Source organism: Chiroxiphia lanceolata, chromosome 16 (assembly GCF_009829145.1).
Source record: "Chiroxiphia lanceolata isolate bChiLan1 chromosome 16, bChiLan1.pri, whole genome shotgun sequence".
NCBI lineage: Eukaryota > Metazoa > Chordata > Aves > Passeriformes > Pipridae > Chiroxiphia > Chiroxiphia lanceolata.
This window is the reverse complement of record NC_045652.1, coordinates 199,755-217,237: the sequence shown is the minus strand read 5'-3', so window position 1 is coordinate 217,237 and position 17,483 is coordinate 199,755. Positions and strand designations below refer to the sequence as shown.

Genomic DNA, 17,483 nt, shown 5'->3' with positions numbered 1-17,483 from the left:
ACATAAATTTTCAGGCCTTCCATACAGGGAACTGTGCTCAGGAGCTGTGACATCCTGCCCAAGGCTGCCAATGAGACAGACACTTCTTATCCCTGGGGAGGGTTCAGTTCAGTGCCTTTTTAGGGGCAACATTCCATGATGTTCTGTACTACACAGGGATTGTTATGTTCTTCAGCAAGATTATAAATAGACTTAAATATCCAAATAATTTAAATATTTATGGCTGCTTAATGTAGAATAATGTAGTAATTCCCCTTGAGCAGGGGATGTTCTTTAGATGGAGAAGTCATACCCCCACTTCTGTTCTTCCAGCGAGTGCATAAAACCCCCCTCATGTGCCAGACTGCCTTGGCTGACAGGAGGGAACTACACCCACAGAAACTGCTCTTCTGGGTGAGCTGGACACAGTGACCTCTCAGCCAGCACGTTGTGTGTCTGTGGCGTTCATCCTCCAGAGCCTTCCAGCCAGACCTCACTCCTACAGCTCCTGCTGTGTTTGGCCATTTACAGTTCAGAACTCTCCTCTGAAGCATGCACAGTGCTTTGAGTGGGATCTGCATAGTGTGGGAATTTGGGAATGTCCTTGGTAGACACATTAGCAATGAAGGATTGTCCTTCCTTTGAGCTGTGGCAGTAGACCACAATAGAGCTTCACTCTGCAACTCTGTGTCTTACCTCTGCTTTCCCAAAACTGCAGATTTCACAGAATATGCCAAGTTGGAAGGGACCCTGTTATAGGTTAGAAATCCAGGAGAATTTTCTTCCCCCTGCCTCCCACTGTAAGAAAGACAGAGTCCGAATGGAAAAAAGGTCAATTAGCCTTACATAAGAATCTAGCTGGCCAAGCTGCATTCCTACTGAATGGCCCATCAGAGGCTGGGGGGAGAGGGGAGGAGTTTTGGGAGGAGGTGGCTGGTTCTTATGGGAGGGGAGAGATCAGACTGGGGAGACGGACCGGGCATTTTTGGAGAGGGGGCCTGGAAGCCGGTCTTTCTGGCTTTTCATCCTGGTGAGGCCTGACCACTGGCCCCGATCGGCTCGCACACTGCCTCGTGACTCCAGCCGGGACCTACTGGGCTTTCATCGGAGAGTCTCTGTGCGCGCTGGGAGAAAAGGAGGAGCTTTGGGGCGCCGTCATCTGAGAACGACAGTGAGTCCTGTAGGGGTGAACTGCTTTTCCTTCTGCCCTTCTTCCACTGGGGAAAGGGACCCCCATTGTTTCTTTTCGGCTTCTCCCGCAATCCGAGACCACCCCCAGACCCCCTCCCTGCGGGGTGACCGCCAGAGCCCAACAGCGCCCCCTGCAGGTCAGCACAGAGAACTGCAGGTGCTGCACCTCCAGCAACCCAACAGCGCCCCCTGCCGACCGTGATTAAAACTGCGCTAAAGGACAGAGAAGTATTCATTCAGACTTTTTTTTTTTTTCCTTATTGTTTGAAGGGGACTTTTTTTTTTTTTGGGTACAGGACTATTGCCTAGTTTTTTGTGTTCTGTTACTGTTCTTGCCACCATACATATATCTTTTAATAAAGGGTTGTTATTTCTTCTGCTTTTTTCCACACTTCCTCAATTAAAGCCCCTTAATTTTGAATTCACAATTGCTAAGAGAGAGGAGTTTGGTTTGTCTCATAACTCATCCTCTTTAGCAAACTTTCCAGTCTCTTCAAACTGAGCAGACCCACAAGGACCATCATAAACATGTGGGATAGAACGTCACCTAGGTTGCTGTTTCAGTCTGGGAAGGAAAATTATGGTATCCATAGTGAGTTCAGCCTGGGAAGTGGCTAAAGGAGGACCTGCACATGAGTCAGGTGTGGTTCTATGCATGGCTGCTGCTTAGGCCCTAAACATGTCACCGTATCTGTCCTGTACAAGACAGCAGTGCTGTAGGGAACAGCCCAGCTGCAGCTGATCCCCTGCTCCCTGTGAACCTGCCTAACCCAGAGCAGTGTGTGTTCCCTGTGCCCACTGCTGGGTGCTGTGCAAAACCTTTTAAGCAAGCACTGTCTGATCCTGTCCGTCTGCTGCATCACTGCCTAACACCCCACCCTGCACTCCCAGTGAGGAAGATTAATGTCCTCTCTGTTGGTGTTTTAAGCAGCATTACTGTGGGTTTTTTGAAGGATTTATACAGGCCAATCAGACTTGGGATATCCATTCTACATTCTTGGGGATTGTCTAGTGATTGTTATGTGGAGACAATTATTTAAGCACTAAAGGAGTAACTGCTGCGGTATGTTCCCTGGAAGGCTCTCGGAGTTGTTCATGTACAATGTGATCGCACCAGTGCATGGACGTCCAAGCATCACGGCTACCTGGGTGACTGTGGAGAGAACAGTTTGATGCCTCTCAGCATGTGGAGTGTGCTCAGTTGGAACTTGCATCTCCATAGGCTGGAGGCCACATGGCCACCCACTGATTTGTCCAAGCCCCCTGATGTGTCTCCTGTTGAATTTCAGGCTTGAAGCTCTGATGAAACCCTGTATTGCTTCGCTGTGGAAAAGGCGATGGGTTAAATGTTGAGGCTGGAGTTTTCCATTGTTTATTTTTCTTAAGGAATAAAGAGGAGTTGCAGCATCCTGGCTGTGGGGAGGCCTGGGCACATGTGAGCCGTTGGTGTCATTACTGGAGATCAGGTGTGCAAGGACAGGACTGGGGTCACGATTCATTGCTGGCCAAGAACTGATGGGCAGAACCCCCCAGCAGGCTGAGCTGGCTGCCCAGGCTGTGCCCAGTTAACCACTTGCTCTTCCCTCTGAACATAGTCAGTGAGCAGGAAGAGTGGGTTTTAATTATTGGGCTGAATTAGCAGCCCTGATTATTTTTAGTTTCATCTCTGGGGATGAAGACTATCTCTTCTTGAACTAGCTTTCCCTTTCTTTCAAGCTGCAGCTCCTTATATTGCTAACAGGACCTCCTCCTCTTCAAGCAGGTCAAAAGTACTGGCAAGAGCCAGCAAGACTGTGGGAATTTGCTTTACCCATCAGCCTTTCTAGCTCCAGCCACCTTCTAATTCTGGTCTCTTACCCATCTCAGTGTGAGTTGCCTGAACTAATGTCCACCTTCAGGCTTCATAGTCCACAGTGTCTTAAGACAAAGGAACGTTCTGGCAGAGAATATTGTTGGAGCCCACCATCTCCAGGTTGCCCAAGGCTGGGGACAGGGTGAGGGGTGGGGTTTCAGTTACCTGTATACATGATCAGTGCAACTCTACAAAAATTAAACAAAAAAACCCCGACTGTTTCCTTCTGTCTCTTGCAACATGTTGACCTCTGTGAACACCACCCTTTCATTTCATGACAAGCTCAAGCAAATCAGAGCCATGCAGTGGCTTTGTAGAAAGCTGCTCAGAGCTGAGCTCTGGAATCCCAACAGCACGTGCCCAGCACAAACGGGGAAGACAAGCAAAGTGGGAGTGGCTTTCCTTGTCATCAGGGGAGACATTACTGATAAAAGCTGAGTAAGAGGAAGCTGTCAATGTGCGCAGCAGAGGTGAGCAGCTACTGCTACAGTAAGGCTCATGCTGTTAGATCAGCTTTGAGCTTTATCCACATGAGCTGAAAGACAGGAACAGCCCGTCCAGAACAACTCTGCCTGTGAGAGGCTCCAGTAGACTCCTCTCACCCTGAAGATGGTCTTTGTGCAACAGATCCAAAGGTCCCCAGAATCTCCCCACATCTTCAGATTCTGCAACAGGGTTTTTTAAAGCACATGCAGGGATCTTTGTAGCATGGTTTCTACAAAACCCTCTCTAGCCAAAAGAAGTTCTCCACGTAGGCAGCAAACACAGAGAGGGGCAGGAATGCTTCCCAGTGACACCTGGCAGAGCAGGCAGCGTGTCGTCAGTGCTACACCGGTGCAAACCTTGTTAACCAGTGGCAGACTTTAAGGAAAGTATGTCACAACTCTTCTTCAAAACAGAAGACGTAACGTTTCTTTTCTAGTCATCTGGAGGTAGATTATGGGATGGTAAACAGGAATGCCTGGCTTTCGAGTGAGCTTCTTCCATGAAGGAGCAAGTACAGGACTTTCACCGGCTATCCCAGCACTCATTGAAGCACCAACCCTCAGTTGTTTAGCTGCAGCATCACATGGTATAAACTGAGAAAGCTGCTACTTTTGGCAAGGCAGGCTGAAGTCACTGCTTTTGAACCAGTGTATGGAGACACAAATCAGCTCCGAATACGTATTTTCTTCTGTACACAAGCCTCCAACATGAATCTACAGCACTGCTGCATGTGGTTCTTCATAATCACAGCTGGAAATTCACCATGGGGTTCTTCCAGTAAAAAAATGCAAGTGCAGGATTTCAGCACTGAAGAACAGTGCAGTGAATGGAGGCTGAGGGGTGTTCTGAAGCCACTGAGGGGTATTTTGAAGCCACTGAGGAGTCTGACTGGTGAGACTTCACATGCAGCACTGAGTGCAATTTTGGGTTCTCTAGTACAAAAGAGATGTGATTTAGCAAGTGCTAAATGAGCCACAAAGGGGGTAAATGGACTGGAGCATCTTTCACGGGAGAAGGGGGCAAGAGAGCTGGGGCTGCTCCAGAAGGCTCCAGGAGGTCTGACCAGTGTGCTCAAGTACCTGCTGGGAGGGAGCAAGGATGGGGGGGCCTGACTGCTCTGCACAGGAGGCAATGGGCACGAGGGAAACCACATAGAATCCCATCTGCAAGGATCCACCTTTTTCCTGAAAGGGATTAGACACTGGGACAAGTGGCTCAGAAAGACTGCAGAGTCCATCTGTGGAGATGCTCAAATTCTCACCAGATACAAGTCCTGGACAACCTGCTCTGGTTGCCCCTGCCTGAGCTGGGGTGTGTGGGACTCAATGATCTTGGGAGGTCACCACCAAACTAGAGGAGCCTGTGACTTTTGCAGTTCTGTGACTTCTCAAGCCCACCCCCTAAATTTCTGCTGCACTAAACTCCAAAAGGGAAATCCTTTAACTGTGGTCTGAAATGAATTCACAGTGTAACTTAAAACTTGAACACCTTGCTCTCTGAGCTCATCCTCTTCAGTAAATCAGTTTAACCAAGCTTTGATTTGATGAGTCCATTTGTCTTAAAATGTGACTTTACTGGGTGCTGTCAGTACCTAAATTGCTTTCAATCTACTACTGTTTATATTAAATGCAACTTGAGTACAGCTGCTCTTCAGAATTTTAGTAATTTACGTGTTGTTCACTTCAGCAGTTCTCCTACTTGGCTGTGGTACAGTTTACTTCATTCTTAAAGCCTCCTTTGTCCTTTTGTAAACACTGTGAGTGTTTGTGAGCATTTGCATAGTGCAAAGGGCAGTTGGCTGAGTAAAATAAGCCTCTAGCCTTCATGAGTAAGAGCACCTTGGTGTAAAGGACAGGATTCCAGATCAAAACCCTTTATGCTTTTGAAGGGCAATGAATAGGCACGGCTTACAGAAGTATTTCTAGTAAAGTAATAAGCAATTAAGCTAGGCTTGTGTGCAAAAGGTCATCAATTTGATTAATTCAGGCTCCTGCCTAAAGAATAATGATGGTGTCACTTGCACACGCATGTGATTTGTGAAAGAGGCTAATCTAGAGCAGGGAGTGAAACATCAGGCTAACCCTGTATGGATTAGCAAGTGCTGCTGTGCAGGATTCTTGTGGCAGAGCAGGCAGGCACACCTCTGCAGGCAGCTGTGCTGCAAGGCTGACAAGCAGCTGTCTAATGGCTCATGAACAAGGTTAGCTGGGTGAGCTTCAGTGGCTGCAGTGTGGTCCTTAACGTGCCCCATGCAGGTGGGGGGGTGTTGAAGAATGCCCGAGAACCACAGAGCACACCCCTTCCACTGCTGTGCCAGGCATAAGAAAGTGGAAACATTCCCTTTTTGTAGACAATTCCCTTCAAGATTCCCTTTAAAGATGTTTAAAGTACACAGGCTAAAATCTGCTTTCAGGCAGAAGTGACCAGTGCTGTGTCTGGCAGGGCCATGGTTCTCTCCCTGCCAAGGTTCAGCTGACAGAGCCCTCGGTTCTCGTTTCATCCTCAAGGAGCTGTGCTGCATCTGCGGGGTCTCTGTCCTGCCCCATGGGCGCTCCCTTTCTGGTCCTGTTCAGTGTCCCATCCTGGAAATTCAAAGCAGCAACTGGTGACAAAAGGACACTTTTTCCTGTACACACACATTGCCACAGGTGGGTCCTGGCCCTTGCCTTCACTGTCTTGCAAAAAAAATACAGCCACCAATGGTTTGATAGTAGGCAAGAGTGTGACACACTGTGTCAGTCTTTAGCAGAGGGTTCTCTCTTTATGCAGTCCCATTTTGAGTTACTCACACATCCAAGAGCCAGTACATCAGTAAAAGGAACTTGGTGATGTACAGCTATTTCTTCACCTTTTATCACACTTACCTGTTTCTTGTCCACAACATTGAGGCCAATGGAGGCAATGATGCAGGCGACAGTGTTTGCCAGCATAAAGATCATCATCTGTTGCCAGCGCCACAGGGGGATCTTTAGTTCACTAGAAAGCCAAAACAGGAGAGAACAACCAGTCACTTAAGATACTTAAGGCACTGCTCTAGTTCTCTGCAGCATCAAGTTGCAAATCCCCTGATTCCTGTTTACACTGCTCCACTAAAGCACTGGCGATTTCTCTGCTTGGTAAAAAAAAAGACAAAGCATTCTCACCTGGACTTTGTTCCCAGCATGTGTCCAACAATCAGATTTGAAAGGCCAATTCCAACCATCTGCACAGAAGTTGCCAGCCCCATCGCTGTCCCTAAAGTCGCTTGGGGCACCACAAGGGGTATAGATGGCCACATACTAGCCTGGGGGAGAAATGAGAACAGGAACTCAGAGCCTGATTTAAAGGTGTTAGACAGACATTGGTTCAAAAAGGAATTATTCCCACAAAATAAACATTTATACCTTCCCCTCAAAAAATCTGGTGCTTGTCCCTCCAGCCTATTGGCTGGTTCTAGACTGTTCCCCATCCTTTTCAAGCAGCTGGAGACAGCACAGACAACACAGGTTATCTGAAATCGGAAGAACCTGACTCCAGATTTCAGAAGGGGAGTCAGACCTGGTGACTGAGTGGGTAGGACTCAAAGGAGATTCAGGTGTTACATTCAAGGTAAAAAAGAACTAAGCAAATCATAGCCAGGTTAACGCTTCACACTGTACGAGCGCTTCCTCACTCTGCCCCACTTTCTGCTCCATGTTGATTCTTTGGGGTTATTTGTTACTAACCAAAGCCATTAGGCTTGGGGAGCCTAATGTGCCTGCCTGTGCCTGCTAAACCTGTTCAGCAGGACACCAGGGCAGCAGTAATACGCCATCCAGGTGTAGGAGTGTAGCCACAAGACACACAGCTACCCAGTGGGGTTGGGAACTCACGGCAGCGAAGGAGTAAGTGATCCCCAGCCAGATGGTAGAGACCAGCGGAGGCACAAATGTGAAGGCCAGGAGAGCGAAGACGGGCAGAGTCAGCGTGGCACAGCCAACAGCAAAGACACCTCTCAGTCCAACGTAGTCCTGGTGGCAGGAACAGACAGCAGGCCTCTTACAGGGGATCCTGCTTCCCATGGGTCAGGGACACAAGGGGCTGCACAAAGCGGGCTGGCAGGAGGGGCAGTGACATGGGATTTCCTGGCTGCTGGTAGTGTAGCAGACCAGCTGTTCCTGGTTTCTCTTGTGTACCTCTGAACTGAGCCTGAAACGTCACACTAGGTGTCCAGTACTCACGTGAAACCCTTAACACAGGGTAAGGGAAAACAGTATTATACCCTGACAATTATGGAAATAAGGAAAGGAAGCATTTGACAAAACAGGACCTGGGTTTCATGCAGTTTGTCCTTCCCCATCTACTTTGCAAAGCTTATCTCAATCCTTTCTGTTCCAGTCTCAGACTTCTCAAAACACACAGCTGTGTGCCATGGGTTGCTGCTACCATAGCACAACTACAGGACAGAGGGAAAACCAGGTTAATGTTACTTCTTGTAATTTAAATCAGACTGAAGTGCATCTTGCAGGTTTGCAAGGGTATAAAGGACTGCTCGTTCAGCCCCAAAATTCTGTGCAATTCTGTTTGAGGGGCTGTAATGGACAGTTAAAAAAATTGGGAAGTTATCAGCAAGCACATCAGGTCTTGGGTACTCACAATTAAAATGCCAACTGCTGCGGAGAGGACAAGGGAGCTGTCGTACACTGCCCCAGCAATGTAAGCTGCTGCCTGCTGACTGTAACCGGGATATTTATCCTGGATAAACTTGCTGAAAACAAAATGAAGGGGAAAAAAGTAAGAAAGTAAGCCTGAGCACAAACATATGGACTGGAAGGGTTTGAATGAGAAGACTTGTAAACAAGCTTGATTTTGTCTGGTAGTTTGTAGTGACTTTGGTGGTTTATTTTCTTTTTAATTGGTGCACACCACAGAGAAGCTGGTAGCTTAAACAGCCACTTTCGAGACACTTCTGCAAGTGCAGAGTGAAACTGCAGGTTAAAGTGCAGGTTAAAATTTGTTCCCTTCCATCAACACAGCTCAGGGCAGCAATGTGCCGTCACCTGGCCACAACACACCGGTGGAGTTTGACATCCTCTTTTCTGAGGTAGAAAGCCTTATCAGTACAAGGGGGAGAATGCTGAGGGGCTGGACAACTGTTTAAAAATTATCCACCAGCAAAGATCAGCATTTAAATTGAACACCTGTATTTGAGAAGTACTAGGAACTGCCCCTTAGGAATTCCTTTAAGGAGACCTGGTTACAGCGAAAAACACCCATTGTCAAAGCCAGCCTTTCACCTTTGTTAGGGACACGCAGAAATTACATTAAACTTCCTCAAATTCTTTACAGAATTTACAATCATCCGGTTGTAATAAGAGCTTACACAGAGGTTTATTTAGAGATCTTGTAGCTCCTTAAGCCTGGTTTGGCTGCTTGCATGGCTACTTCCCCTCAGTCATCATGCTGATGACATTTCTTCCTCCCTGATTTCACAGTGGCTTCCTATAGACAGCTAATGAAATACTACCAAAATAATTTTATTTGGTTTACTGCAGGCCTTTGCTAACAGAAAAGTTCATCCTGATTGTGTGACAGAAGCTGCACCATTCACAAATGGGAACAAAGCAGCAAAATGACAAGTCTGTGGCAGAGCCCCATGACAGAAGCAGGAGTCTCAGTTTACTTGGGCAGGTCACTGCTTTGTTTTAAGCATAAGAAGGCGTTAAAAAGGAAGTCTGAGGCCTTCACCAGGATACAAAGGCTTCCTCAAGTACAAACCCAGGCTGAGCAAGCCCAGCTGTGTTCCAGACACAGCAGTGTGCAGCAGCTGCAAGGCAGAGCTGCCCCAGACCTGTGGAGCTGACACCCCACCCAGCTCAGGAGACACCCACTTTGCTGGGCTATCACAAAGGTGAAACGCCTATGGGCTATTTTTTGAATAAAGTATTTCTTCCCCTTCTCCCAAAACCTTCTGATCCTCCTTTGGCAGTGTTCCAAGCTATAAATATTGGATGAATCATTTCCCTCAAAGGTATTTTTGCTTTCTTTCAGAAGCCTCTCTCATCTTTGAAGAGAAAGAAAGGTCAAAGAACCCTCAAACCTTCAACTAGGTGTTAAAGACATGTTTCTCTGCATTTCAAGACTGGAAGGAAACTGTATTTCCCAGTCAGCCCACAGCTGAGGCCTGGAAGGCTCTGCAGGCCCATGTCAGTCAGTGGGTCACAGCCACAGGACAGTACCTGGCATCAGCCACGAAGGGGAACACTCCGTTGTAGAAGAACATGATGGTGAGGACCAGGAGCCAGTAGCGAAGGGGAAGGTGCTGGATGTCCTGAATCCGCTGCAAAGACAAGATGTGTCCTCACTCACCAGGCATTAGCCCAGCTTCACACCAGCGTCACTTCCTGCAAGCCACTGAAGGGCATGAGAGATTTAAGGAGTAACAGCAGGTAAAAGGGAACTGTGAGGCAGCTCATACACCTCTAAGTGAAATTTGGTATGTGCTGACTCTAACACATTCCTTCTTTAACACTATTCAGTAAAGAAAACATAAAAGCTTCCTTCTTATTTTTCTGAAGGTTCTGGCTGCAAGAGATTTTTGAGCAGGCTCTGTTAAGAGTCCGCTGCAAATCCTTAAGAGAAACACAGCAGAAAGGTACAGGATAAACACGAGTCACAACACTGAGCTACAGAAACCAGTGAGTACTGTCATAAGAAGGAAGTACATCTAATAGATTAAAGTGCCATAAAAATTGCAGACATTACAAGCCTGTAATGTTTGTTCCTAGACAGGAGAATGCAAGGAGGAACAAGAAGGGCTGACCAGAGATAGTTCAGTATTGTTGTTTGCTATCGCAGATCCCGTGAGCCAGAAAGCAGTTCAGAGGGAGGCTACCAGCGAATTTTGTGCACAGAATCCTCCTCTGAGCCACCTATAGACAGGAAGTAACTGGCTCAGAAAGCTACTGCTGTCCTGAGTGCTCTCTGAAAGGCTCTAGGCAGGGAATCGACTCTTGGCTGGTGGCTCACAGATTTGATCCGCTCAGTGCTGCTCTGCAGGATCGAACCGAGGGGTGGGAATGCCCTCTCCTGGCCGGGACCGGCTCCTGCTGCCGCAGCCTTCCCTGCGCTCCAAAGGCAGTGCTCCTGCACCCGGGATTGCCAGGATGGAGGTGGAAAAGCACCACGTACCACTTTTTTGGATTCTTGCTGGATAATGCCATCCAAGCCCAGCTGCTTCATGCCCACTTTATCCAGCACACTGACTGTGAGGGCTGAAACAAGCCCCAGCACACAGAGCAGGCTCCCTAGAAAATCAAGAGGTGTTAGAAATTCCTCAGCATGGACAGAGCTGAATGATAAACTCCACTGCATGTAAAAATGCTGAATTCTCCAGAACTCCTACTCCTGGCTTCTCTTAACACACAGAGCAGGACCCTTCCACTCACAGCATCCTGTTCCAGCCCCTGAGCTGTGCCCACCGAGCTCCCATGGCTGCAGTACTGATGGTCCTGATGCTCCTGACCTGCAGCAGGCTTATGCAACAAACCCAAGGCTAAAGCAGGGCAGACACTGGGAAACTTCCCTGGTCCCCAGAGCAGGAGAGGCATCCCAGGGCTGCACTGGAAGCCAGGCTGTACCTCCCCATTGGTGTGACCTGCTGCAGTTACCACAGCAGTCTGACCTGCGAGCACAGGCAGCTCCAGAGTTCAGTTATGCTGGATATGTCTTAGCAAGTTTGGCAATGGGCATCTGCTGCAGATATCCTTCTCAGAAAGAGCTCTGTACCTGTTTTGCTTTCCAAAGAGCCAGATGGACTGCAGAAGTCACTGTGCTGCGCTTACAAATGCTGCCTGAGCACAAAACTAAATGTGAGATGGGATGTGACAGCCCATGCCCACCACAGCTTTTTCTCTGAGAGCTGGAATCAGAGGAGAGGAACGGGTTTCAATTTCTGCATGAGATTTATCACGCACATGCATCCTCTTTTCCGTGGATGATGGCCCATGCTGCTGTGTGGTTTGGAAAATAACGCTTTCCTATAATCACTGAGTTTTTGTACACAAAGGAGGCCCTGAAGCAGGTCTCCCTTACATCACCATCCCAGCACACCAGAGTACACGTGTACCACTTAACCCTTCTGTGGAACAAGTCATCCCTTCCACTAGAGATAGATCCCATCTCACTGCACCAAGAAGAGGACAGAAACTCAAATCTTCTAAAGATACAAGCCCTAGAACAGATTCACACTAAGAAATGTGTAGTTCAGGTTCTGCTTCTCACAGTAATTTAAACATGCAGTTTCAATCAGCCATGTGCAAGGCATTTTCTGCTGGGACAGTACAGACACTGCTGCAGAACCAGCACGTTCTGCTGGCCAAAGTACGGAATAACAAACACACTTGATTCCTCTTGTTTTCACTCTGAAGTTTCTATTCCATGGGAGTAAACATACATTAAGTACTGATTACCTGTGACTGTAGATGTTTAAAATATGTTCAGAAAACAACACTGTCAGGCTGACACTAGAGTATTAAGAGAGGGTTCTCTGGCATCAGTGCAGAAAACACCACTCATAGCACACAGAAAGCAGCAGGAAAAATTGGAAAATCACGTGCCTCTTCCTGCTAACCTTACTACCTTTTTCAGAGTCTTTTAGTAACTGGACAAAATGAGCTGGCCTGAGGTCTCAAAAACAACAAGCCAAAAGCACCAAAGAAACTCACCTCCCCAGAGAGTCCACTGCATTCCAAACTTTGCCTCAAACTGCTGGGTGAAGAAGAAGTTGAGGACACTCCCAAGACGGGAGAAGGACAGAGTCAGTCCAAAAGCCAGTGCCAGTTCCTTCCCCTTGAACCAGAAGGCTGTGATACGATTCTGCACAACTTGGAGAACAAAAAATCCTCTCTTGAACAGACAGGTTTGGCCAAGAGCATGGCACAGAAGCAACAGCTCTCTCAAGCTGGAGAGCTCAGGCTGGGTGAGGAGACCTCTACTCATCCCAAGGGGAAGCAGATTGTACCAGCCTCACAGTCCATTTTAAAATGTACATGCTGGGACGTGAACTTATCCCTCACATAAAGCAAGCAAAAATAACCTCAAAGGCAGAGAAATCACATGTCAGTCCCCACCTTGAGGGAAGGACTAAGTTGTTAGAGGGGAAGACTTTTAAACATTTTGGCACACATTAAATCCATGCAGCAGGAGCTGTGTTCTGCCAGCAACACAGGGCCCTTGTGCAGAGGTGAAGCTCACTGGTAGGACAAGGGTCTAGGAAGCAAAATAAAAATGTATCATGACCATTTGATGAGATGTAAATATGAAAATATTAAATGTGAATTCCTTACTAGTAAGTGACCCATTCCCAGAGCCAAAGAGCAGTCTTCCTGTTAGCATCATTGGAAGGAGGTATGGTGAGCCCTTAAAGTGTGAGCCTAGAGCAAAGAGGGATGATCCCAGCACAGTGAGAAGAGAGAAAACAAAGACACCAACTAGGGAGAAACAGAAAAAAATACACAAACCTCAACAGACATGCTGAGATCACAACAAAAGTATTCTGTGTCAAGAATCAAAAGAAAAACCTCAAAACACACCACTAAACGTGTGCGCTTCCATCAGCTTACTCTCAGTTTTCAATTTTGTAAGACTGGTCTCTTTATAAAATGACTTGGGAATCCTCACAGTAATGATGACATTATCATGGTGGGAGGTTAGAGGGGCAGAGTAACTCAGACAGAGGACTCTGAAATGTGTAGAGTCTTTGTCCCTGTCCTGAGCTCCATTATATGTCCTAGAGGACATGATGTCCTTCTCTGTGCCCCCTTCTCCTCTCTAAGATGTTTACCTCCCGGATACAGAGACAGCAGGACTGCCTTTACTGGGATTGCTGGGTATGAGCTTATGGCACATGCCAGAACAAATGCCAGAGCAGGGAACAGAACCGTGCTTTATCAGTTTGTCCTATCAAAACCAGATAACACTAGTCCCTGTCATGTGTGTGTCAGAGAAAAGCGTGTTTACTGCCCTGCTGTGTCAATTCAGGTAAGTCAGTGGTCAAAGGAGGAAAATGTCTCAGTTGCTTCACAGAGCTGCTCAGCTAACCATCACACCCTGCCCTCCATCCCTCTGGGATGTTACGGCACTGGGACTTTTAATCATCCCTTTGCACTGAAAGGACAGCCTGAAATCCCACTTCAGAACAAGAATAAATTAATGGAACCTCGGAACTTACAGTGATTTCCCAGTTTATCAATCAGGAATCCAGCCAGAATAACCACTACTGCATTTCTAGGAGAAAACCAGAACAGAAATGCGTTGTCTTGGTGCTTGGGAGCAACTACCAAACCATCCACCCCCAAAAGCAAGAGCAAAGTGACTCACGTCCAGGCGTAGATCGCGTAGAGCAGATTGTACTGAGCTGGGGTCATTCCCAAGCCTTCCACACACTCCAGCGTGCCATTGTGCCCAGTGCTGTTATGGTGGGTTCCATTGGGGCAGGTCAAGTTCTGTACAAGTCACAGAGCCTTTGTTAGGTGCAGACACAGACAAAAACTCACATGTGCCTTTAAAAATGAGGTTCTTCCCATCTAGATTTCTATTTATCCTGCTCAGCTCCCACTTCCACAAGCAGCCATTAAGGGACTTGTGTCTTCTCCTAGAAAGCCAGCCCTTCTCAAACGGGAAATGACTGGCCATTGGCATGGCATGGCACAGCTTCTGTTTCCCTTCCTGTGGCAGTAGCAGCAGGGGCTCAGCATTTTTATACACATTTCCAACCAAAAGAAAAGCCAGGAGCCTGCACCACCAGCTTTATCTGATCCCTCAGCTTCTTGGTTATAGTTCAGTTTCATCTGACTCTGCATTCCATACTATAAAGTCTCAAGCAGCATGTAAATATGCAACTCAGTCTGTATCAATTCTCAGCTCTAAAGCATTTCCAGTAGAGTAAGAAACTGGTAGTCCTGGCATGATTTAAAAACCTTGGTTTTGCTACTAAAAAGCAACATCTCCTCAACACTATATGATCAGGAAAACCCCCCTAAGATCTTCCAGCTACTGAAAATTCACCTGCACTGGGACACGGATGCTGGGTCTTCACACCAGCAGGCAAGAGCTTAGCACCTTGAATAAGCACAAGAGAAGTGTGATTTTTACCACGAGATTTTTATATTCACAACTCCTCAGATGTGCTGCAGCAGAAATTTTTGAGGCTGCAGAGAAGCAGCTCTCTAGAACAAAGTGTTTCACTGCAAGCACTCGTCTCAGCTGCTCCAACCACCACAGTACCACTGCTGAGGCAGGGAGAGGTTAAATTCACTAGAGTAAAAAATATGACAAGATTAAAAACTCTGCACAGTACTAACACAGAAAAATATGGCTTGGTTTCACTACCCTACAAAGTGTTTTGTTACCTGGGTAACAAAACATGACATAGCCTTTCCTGTATTCCATAAATAAGTAACTGACTCCTCCCTCACAAACCTACAGAAGTTGTGGAAGATTGAGGAATAATTACTGACCTATTTTGGGGGGAGATTTTTCTCACATTTGCAATGACAAGCTGCATCCAATTTAGCCTGTCTGAATGTTAGGGATTTACTGCATTTATGTTAAAAAAAAGTTACGTGCGAGCTCTGGCTATTCTTTCCCTGGCTACTGAGGCAGACAGAAAATAGGACAGTGACTCTGCCCCTACACACACTAACCTGCCAGCAGACAGCACATGAGAGGCAAATCATCTCTCAGAGGACACAGAACCAATGCAATCACGACAGGTAAATGAGTCCAGTAAGAATTCGTCAGGGGTTCAGAAATTCAGCTTTGGCTCTCCAGCATCTCTGGAGAACTCCCAGCAATCAGCTGGGATGGCAGTGTGAACGCTGAACAACAGAAATTTTTAGCATTTGAGAATATGACTGGTTTTTACATGTCAGTCCTCCTGTGATCCCCCTGCACAGTCCTTGGGCCAGCAAATACTGATGTGATGCCTGCAGTGTCAGAAGGTTTGTACCTGGAGACCCAGACTTTCCTTCTTACTGGCAAAAGTGAGTACTGAGAACTCGTGTATTTCTGAAAGGTTTCTAGGGGATATAGGAACATAAGTGATGGTGTTACGTCTGACTTCTTAAAAATTATGCTTAATATGTTTTAATCCCATTTTTTTTAACCTTATGATATGAAGAGGTTTTTTTTTAAAAAAAAATGCTGCTTCACTGTTACTGGTGAATACAGTGGGACTTGAAAGAGTGATGTGTAACATTCTATTTATGCAGCGCAGAAGCAAAGCAAAAGGCCCAGCTCAGCCTGGAGCAGCCTAACCCTCTGGTTTCTTTTGGTAAGTTTTAGTTTCCTTTTGAACAGAAACAAATTTTTAGATATTTTGCTTCTAACTTTTGTACAGGCTATGAATGACATGAATGGGAAAGAAATAGAAGGGGAAGAAATTGAAGCAGTGTTAGCAAAGCCACCAGATAAGAAAATGCAAGCACGTCAGGCTGCCAGACAGGCCTCGCGGAGCACTGCATGAGCGTCACTGTGGTCACACTGCACAGTGAAGTTCTGCTGCAAATGAATCACCTCCAGCACTCGTGTCTCCCACCCCCGTGCAGGTACTGACGGCCAGTGCTGTGGATCTCCTGCGTGCGGGGTGGTGTGAAGTCCCGACTGGACTCCCTTAGGGCGGTGAAGAGGAGCCGACCCCGTGGAGCACGGGCGAGTGCCATATTCCCAGTTCTCCCGGCAGCAGAGGGAGCTCGAACACCTGGCGTGCCAGTGACAACCTCCCACCCGCAGCACCTGGGAGGTGAGACCGCGGGGCAAAGATCCCTGTACCGACAGGAAAAGGTCTGGAACCTCCAGCGGCGGCCGCGGCCTGTGTTGCCGGCTGTGCCCCTGTCTGCACGGCCCGGGCGGAGGCTCAGCGCCCCTCGACACTCACCCCCTGAAGCTGCTGCTGCAGGACGCCGGGCATGTCGAAGCAGAAGTAGGAGCCGAAGGTGAGGAGGCAGTTGAAGAGCAGCACGGCGAACCTGTAAGAGACTGGGGCAGAACGGACCCTCCTCACCCGCCCGTCCCGGCCCTCCCGCCGAGCCCCCGCCCAGCCCTGCCTGCGGGGGGGACGAGCCCAGCCCGCGGCCTCCTGGGCCAGCCGGGCCCCGCCGCGCTCACCGCGCTCACCGCGCTCCGCCGGCACCGCCATCGCTCCGCCCCTCGGGCACGGCCCGCCCCGGGGACGGAACGGGTGGGGAGAGCGAGTGGGAGTGGGAATGGGACTGAGGACGGGAATGGGGAGTGGGGCTGGAAATGGGACTGCGGATGGGGCCAGGAATGGAGACTGGTAATGGAGAATGGGAAAGGGAATTGCGAATGGTAATGGGGCCGGGAATAAGAACGGGGACTGGGAATGGGACTGGAAATGGGAACTGGAGCTGGGAATGGGAACTGGGAATGGGGCCAGGAATGGGAACTGGGACTGGGAATGGGGACTGGGAATAGGAATGGACCTGGGACTGGGAATAGGGACTGGGAATAGGAATGGGCCTGGGGCCAGAACTGGGGATGGGGCCGGGACTGGGGACTGGGACTGAGGCTGGGAATGGGGCCGGGAATGGGAATGGGGAGTGGGAATGGCACTGGGGCTGGGGCTGGGGCCGGGACTGGGACAGGGGCTGGGAATGGGATTGAGCCTGGGACCGGGACTGGGGTCTGGGACTAAGGACTGGAGCCGGGGCTGGGACTAGGACTAGGGCTGGGAATGGGGCTGGGGCTGGAACTGGAGCTGGGGACTGGGATTGGGACTGGGACTGGGGACTGGGACTGAGGGCTGGGGACTGGGGACTGGGACTGAGGGCTGGGGACTGGGGACTGGCAGTGGGAATGGGGCTGGGAGTGGGGCCTGGGGCTGGGAATGGGAATGAGGCTGGGACTGGGGACTGAGGACTGGGGACTGGGGCTGGCAATGGGAATGGGAATGGGGCTGGGAGTGGGGACTGGGGCTGGGAATGGGGGTAGGAGTGGG

The 17,483-nt window shown here is 48.6% G+C and overlaps 1 protein-coding gene and 1 long non-coding RNA gene across 2 annotated transcripts; one reads left to right on the top strand and one right to left on the bottom strand.

Annotated features, from left to right (window-relative positions):
* Positions 1 to 175: 175 nt before the first annotated feature.
* Positions 176 to 5,654, top strand: LOC116795057. Its single transcript, XR_004359954.1, has 3 exons — positions 176 to 302; positions 2,777 to 2,781; positions 5,644 to 5,654. It is a non-coding gene; the product is annotated as an uncharacterized LOC116795057 (long non-coding RNA).
* LOC116795054 (major facilitator superfamily domain-containing protein 1-like) lies at positions 5,366 to 16,689 on the bottom strand. Its single transcript, XM_032704381.1, has 13 exons — positions 16,643 to 16,689; positions 16,404 to 16,504; positions 13,847 to 13,971; positions 13,698 to 13,753; positions 12,814 to 12,957; positions 12,193 to 12,351; positions 10,658 to 10,773; positions 9,706 to 9,806; positions 8,123 to 8,234; positions 7,360 to 7,497; positions 6,652 to 6,791; positions 6,373 to 6,484; positions 5,366 to 6,090 (listed from the first exon to the last, which is right to left on the bottom strand). Exons 1-13 carry the CDS (start codon positions 16,662 to 16,664, stop codon positions 5,977 to 5,979), a joined length of 1,440 nt encoding a protein of 479 aa, XP_032560272.1. The 5' UTR covers positions 16,665 to 16,689; the 3' UTR covers positions 5,366 to 5,976.
* Between the last annotated feature and the right edge of the window lie 794 nt (positions 16,690 to 17,483).

Coding starts and splice junctions, on each gene's coding strand:
- LOC116795054 (XM_032704381.1), bottom strand. CDS start 16,664: ATGGCGGTGCCGGCGGAGCGCG. Junction 12,958..13,697: donor TGATAAACTGGGAAATCACT/GTAAGTTCCGAG, acceptor GTTTCTCCCTAG/TTGGTGTCTTTGTTTTCTCT. Junction 8,235..9,705: donor CCCTTCGTGGCTGATGCCAG/GTACTGTCCTGT, acceptor TTTTGTTTTCAG/CAAGTTTATCCAGGATAAAT.